The sequence below is a fragment of the Pygoscelis adeliae genome, unplaced genomic scaffold (genome assembly GCF_000699105.1).
Source record: "Pygoscelis adeliae isolate BGI_AS28 unplaced genomic scaffold, ASM69910v1 Scaffold432, whole genome shotgun sequence".
NCBI classification, from domain to species: Eukaryota; Metazoa; Chordata; class Aves; order Sphenisciformes; family Spheniscidae; genus Pygoscelis; species Pygoscelis adeliae.
Window position 1 is genome coordinate 511,973 of NW_008824289.1, and position 13,519 is coordinate 525,491.

Genomic DNA, 13,519 nt, shown 5'->3' on the forward strand with positions numbered 1-13,519 from the left:
GGGGGGCCCCCGGGCCCGGCGGGCCCCTCGGGCTTCCCCCGCCTCGGAGGGGGGCCCGGTCAGCGCCCCGCCGGCGCTCGGGGTCCCCCAAGGCGGTGCCGCCGCCAGGCCGCGGCACAGCGTTAGGCAGTTCTACCTTTTACCGCTTAGTAGCGATTTAGTTTGCCCAGAGAGGAGTTGTTGGTTTTTTTTTATTTGCAGAAAAATACAGAGAGTTGTTGGTTTTTTTTTTTGAAGAAAAATAACACAAGGCTTTGTAAAACACGAAGCCAGTGACCCCTGGCGCTACTTGCAAGTTAAGAATGAAAAACGGGCACATTTGGATAGATGCAATAAATCTTACTGACTTTATTACACATTGCATTTTAGGATCACTTTACATTCCTAGACAAAAGAGATGATACAAATAAATACAAGCTGTAAAACTATGGACAGAACTATCAACAGGTTCTTTGTCTACAGATCGCCTACGAGAAGGTGGAGATCAGTGTATCTCCAAGGAGCTGTGAGTTCTCTTACGGGCAGCTGTGCCCGCGGGGCGACCCTCGGGCGCTTCGTTTCAAAAAGAAAGGGGACTGAAGAAGGTAATACGTGCCTGGACCACAGAGAGTTAAACCCACCACCGCGCAGCCCGGACCAGTGTTCTCATTTCAGTTCCATCTCCGCATCTAATTATGGCTTTTGCAGGTTATCTTTTCCAATGCGTGTCTTAACACAGCAGAAACAGACCCACGGGAGTCGCGCTGAACCGTTTGAAGCCTGGTGCACGTTAACCATCACAGGCAGAAGAGAGGACAGATCCAGGTTTGCAGTTGTCTCGCTGAAACTCGGCAAGCACTGTGTGTTCAGTGAAGGCAGACTTACCACACCTAACAAAAATACTGAACACAAGTCTGATCTGATCTGTATAACGCCCCAGCGTAGCCCGAGATGCTATGACAGAGGTACGTGTTTCAGAAGATTCAAGCAGCATGCAATCGTTTTAAAAAAGGCGCTAGACCTACGTTAAGGATCTTAAGAAAGTGCTTTAATTCCTATGCTTCAGTGTCACGCCGTGCTTGCTCCCAGAGCCAAGGGCCGACTTCTGCTGCATGTCATTTTTTAAAAAAAGATCCCATTATACAGATCAGAGCAAAGACGAGAGAAGGACGTTAAACATTCCTATGAAGAAACCGTGACCGCGCACACTGTCCGAGGGCCTCTTCCAGGAGTTGGCTGGATTTCCTGTCTTTGGCCGTTAACCTGCAGGAAGCCCAGATGGTTCAGATAACGCCCAGAGAGGGGCAAATTCGGCAGGAATGTTTCTAAAAAAATCCAACCCAGAGCTCAGCACTTTTGTACAGCTTAAGACGACGTAGTTTACCTTAACATCAGTGCCGCTGAGCAGCTGGTCGAGGGTAAGTCCATCGGAATGAGAATCTAAAAGCTTCTGTGACAATCTGAGATTGCCCGTGAGTACACTAACCAAATCTCCAACCACAGCTCCAATTTAAATACAATGACTAAATATGCAGTTTTATTCTTTTTCCACCCTATTAAATTTCTTTCACCTTGCTAATGAATTTCTACAGAATTAAAAGCAGAGCCTTTCTGACATATTAACCAGCTAGCTTATCAACACTAAAACGAGAACAGTTTGGGTTTGCACTGCGATTTCCACTGAACCAGTCCTGCCACGAGGGGAGTTTCCAGCATAAGAGTTTAATACAGAATTCCCTATGGAACAGTAGCGACTGAGGAAGTGTGCGCATGTGCAGACACAGATGTGTCTGTGGATGCATATTCACATAAAACATATGTGTACATTGCTATGCACATATATGCGATTATATATTTTGTTGCTATTTCAGGTTTTAGACCCCCCCTTGTTTCGTTTCAATTCTCTGAGCACTTACACCATACAATCATCTTCTAAAATGTCAAAGTACAGAAGAATACGTGCTAGAGAGAAAGAGGGAGGAGAGAGAAGAGAAGGTGATGTTATATTATGCAACAAGAGCCAATTAAAAGGCTCTCTGTACATAAACAGTGCTTTATAAAAAGGAAGATTATGCCAGGTTTCCACGTTCAGGTTGAAAGAAATTTGTCAGATGCCTGCTCTCTCAATTATATGCAAACTCCTCTTTCCTCCACCAAAACTAATGTATATATACGCATATATGTGTGTGTGTATATATACATTAATCCTGTGGTCCAGAAGAGCACTCCGTGAATCAAAGCGGCCGAGTTAGCGTTTGACCGGGCCCACCTGGGCAGCTGGCTCACCGAGGCACCGTGCCCGCAAGATGCAGAGGTGAGCTGTGCCGAGTGTTCGGTTCCTTCTGTTCATGGGGGTCAGACAGAACGGAGTTCTCCAGCCCGGATGAAGTCACTCAGCGGATACTTAACGAGCACACAAGGCAGAGTCCACCCATCAGAGCATTTCTAAAACCAGGCAAGTCCTCATACACTCACACATGTCAGTCTGGAGGAAGTCGTCAGTGAGGGAGAGGAAATAGGTAAAAACGTTCATAGGATGACAGCCAACAGCAACCAGAAAAAGTAATATCCCGAGTCTCAATATACAGTGAACTAAAACTTACAAATGAGCTGTGAGACACCAGACAGGGACACCTTACTCTGTCCTTAGTGCGGCAGTTCCACCTCCCTCTACCCTGCCACACGAGCCTGCAGCATTGCAGGAGCCTGCTTTAGTCATAGGGCAGCTTTGCAAAGAGACCGTCAAAAGCAGGAGTTCTTCCTCCCTTGTTTTCAAAGTAAACCCCCTGGAATTAATACCAGATTCCATTACCCAGACTCGGTTACATGTGCTTTCACTCCCAGCAGGCTCTGCGTGGGCTGGGAGGTGCAAAGGGAAAGCTTCTAGCGTGGAACAGGTGAGGCACAACAGGTACCGAACGCTGAACCTCCTTAGGCACCAAGGGAAGGGACCATACTTGCAAGAAGAGCGCGCTAAAAGGCAGCTCCACATTAGGGTGCTCCACCCTCTGCCCAGCTTACAGGGGAGAGCAGAGTCAGCCCCGCGAGCCTGCCGGGAAGACAGCTCTGAGCCAATGCTACCTTTCCCGTGAACAGTGGGAGATGTGAGAAAATGGCCGTACGCCACCCCACAGTTTAAAGTCTTAGTACGGACACTGGTTTGAACTGCCAGGGGTAAAGATGGAGGCAAGAGAGAGGAAGCAAGCTGTGGAGCTGGCACTGGTATGCAGATGTATTCTTTGACAAGGTGGTTCCTGCTGGTAGGGGTGAGGTCTGTAGGAGGTCAGTTTAGAGAAGCTCTTACTTATGCCTGTAAACAAGGAAAGGACTTCAGTTTCTATTGCTTCCTTCCTAGAGAGCGCAAAGTTGCTTTCAAGACCCCTTTTTTGTCCTACAGCTCTAAAGGGAGGCACGGCTATCTGGTGGTGAGTACGTGCTGACCGCTGCCACCCTGCCTGTTCAGACCAACTTCTTAACCCCAACTGATGATGCCAGTCTTTCAAGCAGGAAGAGGAAAAACTATGCACCTAAGTCAAGTCTGAACAGATCCTCTGCTTTTTAACCTCATTTGGTTCTCCCTATGGAGCTCTGGAGCGGTGGTTCTGTTGAGATGACTTTCAACTCTGTCTTCTTATTGCCCAACAGCAAAAAAGCCCAGTGCAGCAAAAGGGCTAGTGCAGAAGGAGAGGCGGTGATGCTGCGAGGTGATCCCCATGCTTCCCATTGCTTCTAACACACTTTAACGTACCTCATGCATTTCTGATTTCCTAACTAAAATCTGTTTCCCACAGAGGCCAAATGCTGAATTGCAAGCACGTATCTTCCCGTGGCTCAGTGCACCTGGACTGGCACAAGTCAGTTAAACAGCAAAGAGGCCATCTCCAGGGGAAAGGGGCTGGAGTCTGGCTGGGAGTTCTCTCTGCAGGTTTTTACTTGTCTCTGCTCTCAGAAGGCAAAGGCTGTTCGCGCCCTGGAGAGGAACTGCTGGTTTTACTTTGGAACCAGCCCTCGGGACTGTGGGTAGAGCTGAGAACTATGGGTGCCTGCTGAAGAGGATCCCCCTGATTTCCTTCCAGTTTTAGGCCTGAAGAAGTAAAAATGAAAAAATAAACAAAAAGCCCCAACAATGCCGCCTGTTACTCACCAAAATTAATCTTCCAAAAGCTGAATTTTTTTACTGGATTTATTCTCTAATCAGTCTCAGCTTTCACTTCTGTCCTGCGTTCCTTTCTCTCTCTCTCTCTCTCTGCTTTACAGCTAAGCTCGCCTTAACTTCGCTGACAAGAAGTGCTGACAAATATCAACTGTACTTGTACCTCTACTGTTGGCTAGTCTGCTTACTGAAAGTCCAACTCACCTGGGTTTTGATTTTTTATTTGAAGTGCTCTCAAAGGTTGAAGCGTCCACCTGTATCTCATCTTCATCCTGCAGAGCTGCTTCTAGAGCCGCCTGAACTTTGGGAGCAATGGCTGGACCTTCATAGTCTCTCGTCGTTCGGCTGGGCATGTCAAGTTCCAGTAATACGATGTTCTCTGCCTGAGACAGTAAAAGCAGAATCAAAGTCAGCACTTTTTCATATAAATTGTTTCTTTTCCCTCCAGAAGCTTACTCTGAAGTACTTTATAAATGTATGCAGGACACTGAAAATTTACATCCCACAGAAGAACTAACAATCCTCCGAAATTCACATTCCCCTGGTCAGGAGGGTGAGCACGTGAAGGTTGTAACCACATCTGGGCTTACCCTGTACCGAGCCTCTGGACGAATCATCATGGACGTCCTGGCGTGTTGGCTCAGTGGCCTCTTGTATCCTACAGCAGATACCGGTCTTTTCATCATCTGCTGGTTACTAGAGAAAAATGGATACTCAGTCTATTATACACCAAAAACAAAGACTCCTCTTGGAGTTTATGAGCTAAAACATTTGCAAATTCCACACAGAAATATGTTTCAAGAGAGCAGAAACTATCTAGGCTGCATTTGCAGGAACAGCTCCCTACGGTCAGGGACAAGAAGGTAAGATAGTTATCCTGTGTCATCTGTTCCCTGCACAAAGGGGAGGATTTCTGCACGTTTTTACTATACAGACCGCAGATGCTCTCAGCTGCACCCAGCTTTCTAAATTTGCTGTCGAGAACTTTCTGTGTAGAGTGTCAGGATCCAGCCACAGCTCTCATAATAATAACAATGAGAGCTTTCCTATCTAAAACAGGAAAGAACTATGATAGGAGTTTACTGCTATTTTAATGGCGAATGCACTATTAACATATATTTTACGTATAATTATTGGGCTCATCTAGAAAAAAAATCCTAATCTTCCAAGAATTTTCCTAACTGTACATTCCTATTTTGCTCAACCTGCTAAGATGAATAGTTTTTTTTATTTTATTGCGCAGCAAGAAGCTGCGAACTCTGGAGGGCCAGTTTAAATCCCCAATTCAATCCCTCTTTTGGGGTACCTTGTTCTTGACAACTAGAGAGTTTTCCGTGACCTACAATTCCACCCCAAGAAAAGCTTAGAAGTACACTCACTCCAGACGGGTTATGGGATGCAGTTTCCACTGGTCTTCCTCTTCATCGAAGAATGATCTGTTCATGATCTTGTTCTTTTCTTCCAAGGGAATAAAATTTTCAATAATCAGGTGCCTACATGCAACCGCAAAAAATGGGAAATACACAAGAAACATAATGAGCAGATGACTTTCTCCACTGCTCCTCTCCCACTGACTTAACACGGCCCTGGAAAAGGAGGAATGTTTTAGTTTTACCACGTTTAAATCCTTCTCCACAAGCACGTGCAATGCAGTCCCTCCACTCCCCACCCAAAGAAACCATCTCTGTTACTGTTAATAGCAGGCAATGAAGTGATGGGACTTACTTTAGCTTTAGTTCCCTGGTAAGTTCATTCTGGGTCTGTTCCAGTTCCTGGCGCTCCTTGATGTGCTCTTCTTGGAGATCATGGATCTCTGCCTTCACAGCCTGCAGCTTGGAGAATAACTGGAACACACAACAAGAGCCAAAGTCATAGCTTGCCAAAGTTCCTTTCACTTTCACACACAAGTTGATTTTATTCCTAACCCACTAGACACGGAATAATTTTCTTTTTACCTTTTTGAGTTTTTTGGTCTTTATGTCCACCTCTTGCTGAAGAGAACTATAGGTCTCCTTCAGCTCTAATGTCTCCTCGTCCCGACTTTCCATCTGTTGCTGGATCTCTCGCTCCCGACGTTTCTGAAGAACGCGACATACAATATTAAAGACCACAATTACATTGCCACCTCCAGGCTGACATACATGAAACCAACACTCAGGATGTTTTTACTTCCCTGGGTTCCAGGGCTTTTGCTTTAGCTTCTAGTTCTTCCTATCTCTGGCCTTAGAAATACCAGAAGCATTAACTCTTCTTTGTCTTTATGTTGCTGCTAAAATCAGATAGTGTGAATAAGTGCTCAAGCTTCAATTAAAGGAATCAAACGTCATGTTTAGATTCTTTTTTTTTTTCATCAATTCGTACTAGTCATTGTACTTAAAGAATCACCAACAAAAGATAAACTTTCAGCACACAGTAAACATCCCTCCCTTGAGCTAATGGCTGAACTGTCACTCTCTGAGGTCTTCCAATTATTTTTACACTTACACTTGATTTGACAGCTCCAATCAAGACAGGACATAAATCTTTAACATGAAAAGCTGGAAGAAAACTGTTATAAACCTTCTCTACATATTTTATACAATGATAAATTGTATAAATAAAGGACACAAGCCCTTCCCCCTTCTTTTGAGATTAATGACTGCCATTAAACCAATTTCAGGGTTCACCCTGGGCAAATTTTCTTATAGCTTCTCCTGATACAATGTTTTATAACAGTTCTGCAGCTAGGCTTTTCATACAAAATAACAAACATTCTCCCCTGTACCTGTTCTGCAATCTCCTGTCGTTTCTGCTCCAGGATTTTCTGCTGTTCGTTTGTGTGATCCACGATATTTTTCCCTCCCACCAGAAGCTTGCTTTCCATTGCCTGAAAGGAAGAACCAAGGTTGTAAGTTTCTCTCAGTCATCAGTTTCTCTGATACGGATACAACTTCGTCAGGGCAGCTCCCTTATTGCACGTTCTCTTTCAAGTCAGCTGCTGCAAGAATTACTGTTTCTTAAAATTCCTACAAAACTGTGGGATTAATGAAACAGTAACTTGCTTAGAATTACGCATTGCTGCAATGTGTGGCAAAGCTGGAGACCCAAAACGCCTGCTCTCCTGTAAAAAACTTGTTAATGATCTGTGACAGAATGAAGCGTTTTTTGTGCTCCAGCTTGTGAAAAGATGTATCATCACATTTTATCCTGCTGATTGCTTAAGATCCTACAAGATCAGCACACAAGAACAATGAAACAACTCATTGATATTGAAATACTTAATTAATGGTGGAAATGTCAACTTCTGTCTAGAAACAGTTTATTTTAAAATCTTCCAATCTAAACACAAATCACTATCCTGGAAACTTCTTGTGAAATACCTTTCTGTATTGAGAAACCCTCTATTCTCCCCACAGCCTAAATAAATTGCTTTCAAAAAGTATGACAAGGAAGAATTCTACCTTGATTTTAGCACTCAACATCTCTGTCGCTTCCTTCTCTCGCCTCAGGTCCTCCATTTTCTTCTCCTTCTCTTTCAGCAGTCTCATCTTTTCTTCTGCTACCAAGCTGTGATCCTCAACTATAGCTTTCTTCTCAATCTCCAGCTTTTCTTGTTGCTCCCTCCAATAGTCATCTTTGTCATCTCCTTCATCCTCACCCTCTTCAGTGTCCTCCTCCTCTTCCCCACCATCTCTCCTCCTTTCCCTCCTCTTTCTTTTGCCAATAGACCGTTTTTCCAACTGTGCCTTGAGCCGAGCAATCTCTTCCTGGAATTCTCGTAGCAGAGCATCCTTAGGATCCTCATTCACTCGCGGCTTGTTCTTGATGTTTTTGGCACGGTTGGCATACCTCAGTGTTGTCAGAGTCTCCTCTACGTTGTAAGAGGCAGGGCCTATATTGGCCACCATCACAGTTTTGGCATTGCCACCTAACGAGTCTTGAAGTAACCTAGTCAGCTTTGAGTCCCGGTATGGAATGTGCGTGCTTTTGCCATCTACTAGGGCAGAGATAACGTTGCCCAAAGCTGAGAGAGAGAGATTGATTTTAGTAGCTTCCTTTAACCTTTCCCCCTGTGCTCCGGTCTTAGCTTGCCGCTCGCTGCCTGCAAGGTCCACCAGGTTGAGTTTTCCAACTCGGATGTGATTCTCTCCATCAAGCCCTAACTCGCTGCATTCGATAGTGATCACAAAAATGGCATGAGATCGAGAGCTGTGTTCATTCATGTTGGTGGCACCAACCGAGCGATTTTGGTTTCCCACGTTCATGACGTGCTCTATCTCTTTGACGCTTTTCGTAACAAAGGAGGACAAATCCTTAACATACACACCTGTGTCTGGTCTCTCCTTTAACTCCAGCCGCTTGGACTGATCCTTCGATAACAAGTCTCTGATTTCTTCTTGGTATATTTCCAAATAAGAAGCTCTAACTAGGTATTGCTGATTTTGAGATCTAGAGATGTGGGTGAAGATGTGATCGAATGAATTGGGGATGACCCCTCTTTTTTCAGGATCACCACGCACCCCTTCCATCGTATATGTTTTCCCTGTCCCAGTCTGCCCATACGCAAAGATTGTCCCATTAAACCCTTGCAGAACAGAGTCCACGAGAGGTCTGAAGGTCTCATCGTAGAGTTCAACCTGTTTGGAATTCCAGTCATACACGGCATCAAAGGTGAAAGTTTTAGGCAGTTCATGAGATGTTCCCCGCGGATTCTTCACCGAGACCTGCCCTAACTTGACATCCACGTTAACAACTTTTTCATACGAAGCTGTCTTCTCTTTGCTATTCATCGGCCGGCATCGTACCACCACCCTAACAGACTCGGAGCTCTTTAACTTAGACATGACAGCAGGTCTGTGGCTGGCGTGATCTGATCGATGGATGATCCCGTGCCAGCAACCTAAAACGGAAACAAAGGAGGAATATGTCAAGGCAGTTTTCTGCAGGTGACAATTTTTCACACAGCCAAAGATTCGACTCATCTACTCGAACAGCATTTTGTATTCATGAAGTTGCGAGGGATTTTGAAGAATATAAATAACGTACAACACGAAAACTTTAAAAAGGCCTGAACTGAGACAGTATTATTTTACCAAAGCCTGTCCATCGAACAGTATCATTTCTACAAGCTCTGCTGCAAAAAATCTTCATCAAATCACATCTTTACAGCTGGTAGAGATCCTTTTCTTGACCCTTAAAAATCATAATGCTTTTTAAACTATTTATAAAAATAATACGATACTTTGCCATTGATTTTCTTTGCAGTCAGGCTTTCTGTTTTAAATCTCGTATTTTGAAAATCTAGTACAGACTTGCTCTTTCCGTACCGTTCAGGCTCTTGAAAGGGAATCAGTCAGGTGCTTTGATTAAGTGCTTCACCCACCTACCAAATTTCAAGAGAGATCGTAAATTATAAATACGGTATTTTCAGAGTTATTTTTTCTTCTTATGCCTCCTATGTATTGGCAAAACCTTCTCATATTTTTGAGACATTTATATTACAATCCCCTCACATGTGACGTGATGTGTCACCAGAACCATCCTGCCACGGAAGGTTTAAAACTTGTGCCTGGGTTTTCTTAAATGACAGCAGTTCCCTGGAATGCCACCCAAATACTTTTTTCCTCTTGTGCGTTACACTTTTAAAGTCACTTTCTAGAAGCCTCCTTACAGAATAATAGATCTTTAATTGGGCTGCAGCAGCTGCGAGGATTCAAGATAAAATCATTAAATAGTTTGTCCATTTCCAGGCATCACATCCCCTGAATATACTGCATTTCCACACTTGGGAAAACTGACGTTACCTTTCTATCAAGAATCAAGTGAAAATAATTGTTACACGGAAGTTTTCACACAGTCTTGCAATCCAGCTCACTACAAAGGAAATCATTAAAGCAGCCAAATGTAGCACAGTTTTCCAACGCTTGCAAATATGGTAAAACAAACCAGTAAGGGGAGTGAACTACCCCAGTGAGGTGGGCTCTGAAATCAGTGGGCAACAAAGAGGCATATTTCCACCACCTCATTGCAGCGAGGCGAGGCTGTGTGCTGCCGTAGGATGCCCGTGTTGTGCCCCCACCGAGGGCACTGCTGCAGCCCTGTAAATTCAGGACCTTCACACCCCAACATTGAAAGTCACTTCTGGTCCTGCGCTCGCCCTGGGGGTGGGGGGGGCACCCAGGCGAAGCACAGCCGCTCCCCCCGACGCCGGACGGCCGCTCTCAGCATGCCCGCGGCCCCAGAACTCCTCGTCTTTCTGTTCCACTTCCAAACGTCCCGGTCAACGTTGATCTTGCATTTGCAGTTTTTGCACGAGTATCGTCAGCACACTTCAACAAGTGGAGCAATCTACATTATGCCTCGTCTAACGCTCAAGCAACCGGAGGACATCAGGGTGTGAAGCGGACACCTGCAAGGATTTGCCCTTCTCAGGCTTCTGAAGGTGAGTTTAAGCTCCTTTCACATCACGTCTTATAAAAATTTCATGAAGCGCTCAGTCCTTTGAGCCCACCCTCCTCTTTCGGTAACGTGACTGCCCTCTGTGAAAGGATCCTGCAAACTAACGTGAGTGTCTTCCTCAGCTAGAACTTGCGCACCTGTTTTTAGGGGGAAACTGAAGGCAACCGTACTTGCTTTAGATATTTCAAGCACAAGTCTTCACACAGATCTATGCTATTGTTTTTCCTTTTGGCAACATACTTTTACCGGGATTTCCCATAAAAGCCAGCTCTGCCCAAGCACACTAACCTACTGAAACACACGCCACGCTCCTGCTCTGGTGTTCCAGCTGAATCAGGTTTACAAGATTCAGCATCAATCTAAACTCACGTTGCATAAACCCAGTTCACAGATCCCGAGTCCTTCATGACTCCGGGTAGAGAGCAAGAAACACGCTGTTGCATCCCCCAGTCATGAGCACAACGAGCTGCCATTTAAAACGGAACAAAAAGACTGTGTTACTGCTAAAGCGACAGCCTTACGCGGAAGATCTAAACGGCACAGCTTGTGGAATGCCATGTGATGTCCAAGAAACCTTTTTTTCCAAAATATCTTTCAGGAAGAGCTCTGAGATCCTTCTGCCAACTGGAACGAAATGTAAAACTAATAGACACTGGAAAGCCCAGGTAGCGCTGGCACGCGTTCCGTCTGGCCTCCTCAGGACGTTCTCGCTGTTCCACTACCAGCTGGATCTGCAGCAACCCATGGATTTTGGCTAATCGTTTTTTACTCAGTAATTGTATGTCTCAGGAGAGCTTCTCAAACAAGGTGACAGAGAACTTCAGGAGCAGAGCTAGAGGACTGAGAAAGGAAGCAGAACATTTCTAGCCCAAAATCCAGACTGTCAATCTGCACTACAAAGAATAACACAAGAGTAACAAATAAACAGGTTTCAGGTTTGTTTTTTTATTGTAGGGAAGCCTCAATATGGCTTTCGGGATTTCCTTGGTTTCGTGAGGGGAAACTCCTTGTCCTCGCTACTCCCAGGAAGGCACGTGGTAGCTACCAGGAGGAAGATGAGGAACGTGCATCGAATTGACCAAACTGGACAATCATCCAGAAGAAGCACTTTCCAACCTGCACAGTGAATTCAAACTACTGCAGGAATTTTGGATTGCTACTGAATAAAAACATTTCCCTCCTAACTGACAACTCCAAATAAAGATGACCTTGCTGTCTGACCCCCAAGGAACACGTATTCTAGAATATCAATACAGAAAGAATATGTGAAATGGGGACAAGTCTTGCAGAAGCATAAAAAGCAGCTCTCCCTCTAATCGTCATGAGTAGTTGTACACACAAATACACGCTTCTCCCTCCATACCTTCCTGAGATATCCGATAGTTCAAGTTCACAGGAGACAATTTTTTCAGACAAGTTCACATAACAACCGATGCTTCATTTATCTGCATTATTACGGTGAACGTTCACATCGGCAAGTACTGAAATTAGGCATGAATTCTGAAAGGCAGAGCCTTGATTTATTTTATATGATTAATATCCGAAATACTATTTCGATGAGAAGTTCCGCTTTGTAACTGATGCTGACTAACATTAAACGATCAGAATTAAGTTAATCTTCGCACAGACTGCTTCTTTACAAGAGCGTACGTTGCCGTCCCCAGGCTCACCTGGAGGTTAAAAGTGAAATATCCGGCACGTCCCCTCTGCGACAGCTTTGGCAGAGGTATGCATTCAACAAAAACTATGTTGCGTATTTGCCGTTCCTCTGGGATCTCTCATCAACGTGAGCTTGATAAGCTTTTGACACCTCTCCCCATTTCAATTGCAAGTCTCCTTTTATAGTCACAAGTAACTTTTTTTACCCCTGCGTTGGGCTGTTTTCATAACAACCTATCACGAATCATCTCCGATTATTTTAGCTACTGCTGTGAAGTTTACTGGAAGCGTAACAAATGATGTTTCTTCTCAGGCTTACCCAAGCGCGTAACTGAAAAATAAAACCGATTAGTTGGCAGCGTTTGTATTCCCCAGAAACTCCACGGCAACGTTTGAGCCGCCCGGAGCGGCCGGACAGGGATGGCCAGAAGAGCTGGGAAGGCCACCGTGCCACCCGCCCTTCCGCTACCGGGAGGGGGCTTCGTTCATGAAATTAGTTCAGCCTAAAGCGACCTGGGCCAGGTCAAGGTCGAGGTCGAGACGAATGCATTTGAAGCTGTGCTCCGGATGACCAAGAGGGAAGGGTGGGCAGAAATCAAAGCATTTTTGTTTATTTCGGTCAACGCAAGGTTGTGCCTGAAAAAAGAAGCGACGCCACAACCTGAAGGTAAGCTAAGGTAACCACTTCTGGTCAGAAACTTTCAGGAGTCAGGACCTGAGAGCTCGGCCGGCCGTGCCCAAGGATCACCGCGCTCTGACCGGGCACGTACCGCTGATCCCTTCTGCCTCCGGCAGGCTGAAGTCCTGAGGCCTCTCCGCTTCCTGGCTTAGGTTTAAAGATCCCAGGAAGATTTTCTTGGTGCGCTGCCTAAACCCTCCCCTCACGTCTCTCTGCACATCCCCAGGTACCGCTTGGAAAAAAACCCCATCGCTTTCTTGTGGTTTAAATCTTTCAAATATTTGTGGGTCCATAACGTCTTGGCTCACTTGCGTCTTTTACTCCTTCATAGGCCAGTCGCCTCTTCCGCTGCTGCTCTCCTCTCACCTCCCTGCCGAACGCACCGCGGACCGAACAGGACATCCCCCGGTGCCGCTGCTGGAGCTGGGCCGGCCTGGGCCACCTCTGCCGCGGCGTGCCTTCTGCTGCCAGGGCGCTGGGCGCCCCGGCTTCACTTCGTGCCCGTGGTCACCCCCGCCACCTCCGTCCCCCTCCCCCGGGGAAGGCGGCGGGTGCCGGCCCCCCGCTCCAGCCGGGACCCCGAGTTCATTTCTGGTTACGGCTTTCGCCCC

At 45.7% G+C, this 13,519-nt stretch overlaps 1 protein-coding gene across 2 annotated transcripts; it reads right to left on the minus strand.

The window, feature by feature from the left end:
- Nucleotides 1-2,018: 2,018 nt before the first annotated feature.
- Nucleotides 2,019-9,006, minus strand: KIF3B (kinesin family member 3B). 2 transcript variants are annotated; one of them, XM_009318748.1, is made up of 8 exons: nt 7,573-9,006; nt 6,897-6,998; nt 6,088-6,210; nt 5,858-5,976; nt 5,512-5,625; nt 4,723-4,828; nt 4,337-4,515; nt 2,019-3,289 (listed from the first exon to the last, which is right to left on the minus strand). In XM_009318748.1, the coding sequence occupies exons 1-8, from the start codon at nt 8,953-8,955 to the stop codon at nt 3,280-3,282; spliced, it is 2,136 nt and encodes a 711-aa protein (XP_009317023.1). In that variant the 5' UTR covers nt 8,956-9,006; the 3' UTR covers nt 2,019-3,279. The 2 variants fall into 2 exon arrangements, with proteins under 2 accessions (XP_009317023.1, XP_009317022.1); XM_009318747.1 differs by having other exon boundaries at nt 2,019-4,063.
- Between the last annotated feature and the right edge of the window lie 4,513 nt (nt 9,007-13,519).

What these genes read in the sequence shown, in the direction of transcription:
- KIF3B (XM_009318747.1), bottom strand. Translation starts at nt 8,955, where the DNA reads ATGTCTAAGTTAAAGAGCTCCGAGTCTGTTAGGGTGGTGGTACGATGC. An exon ending in ACCAGGGAACTAAAGCTAAA is followed by an intron (nt 5,626 to 5,857) that starts GTAAGTCCCATC and finishes GGTTGCATGTAG; the next exon opens with GCACCTGATTATTGAAAATT. An exon ending in AATAAAAAATCAAAACCCAG is followed by an intron (nt 4,064 to 4,336) that starts GTGAGTTGGACT and finishes TTACTTCTTCAG; the next exon opens with GCCTAAAACTGGAAGGAAAT.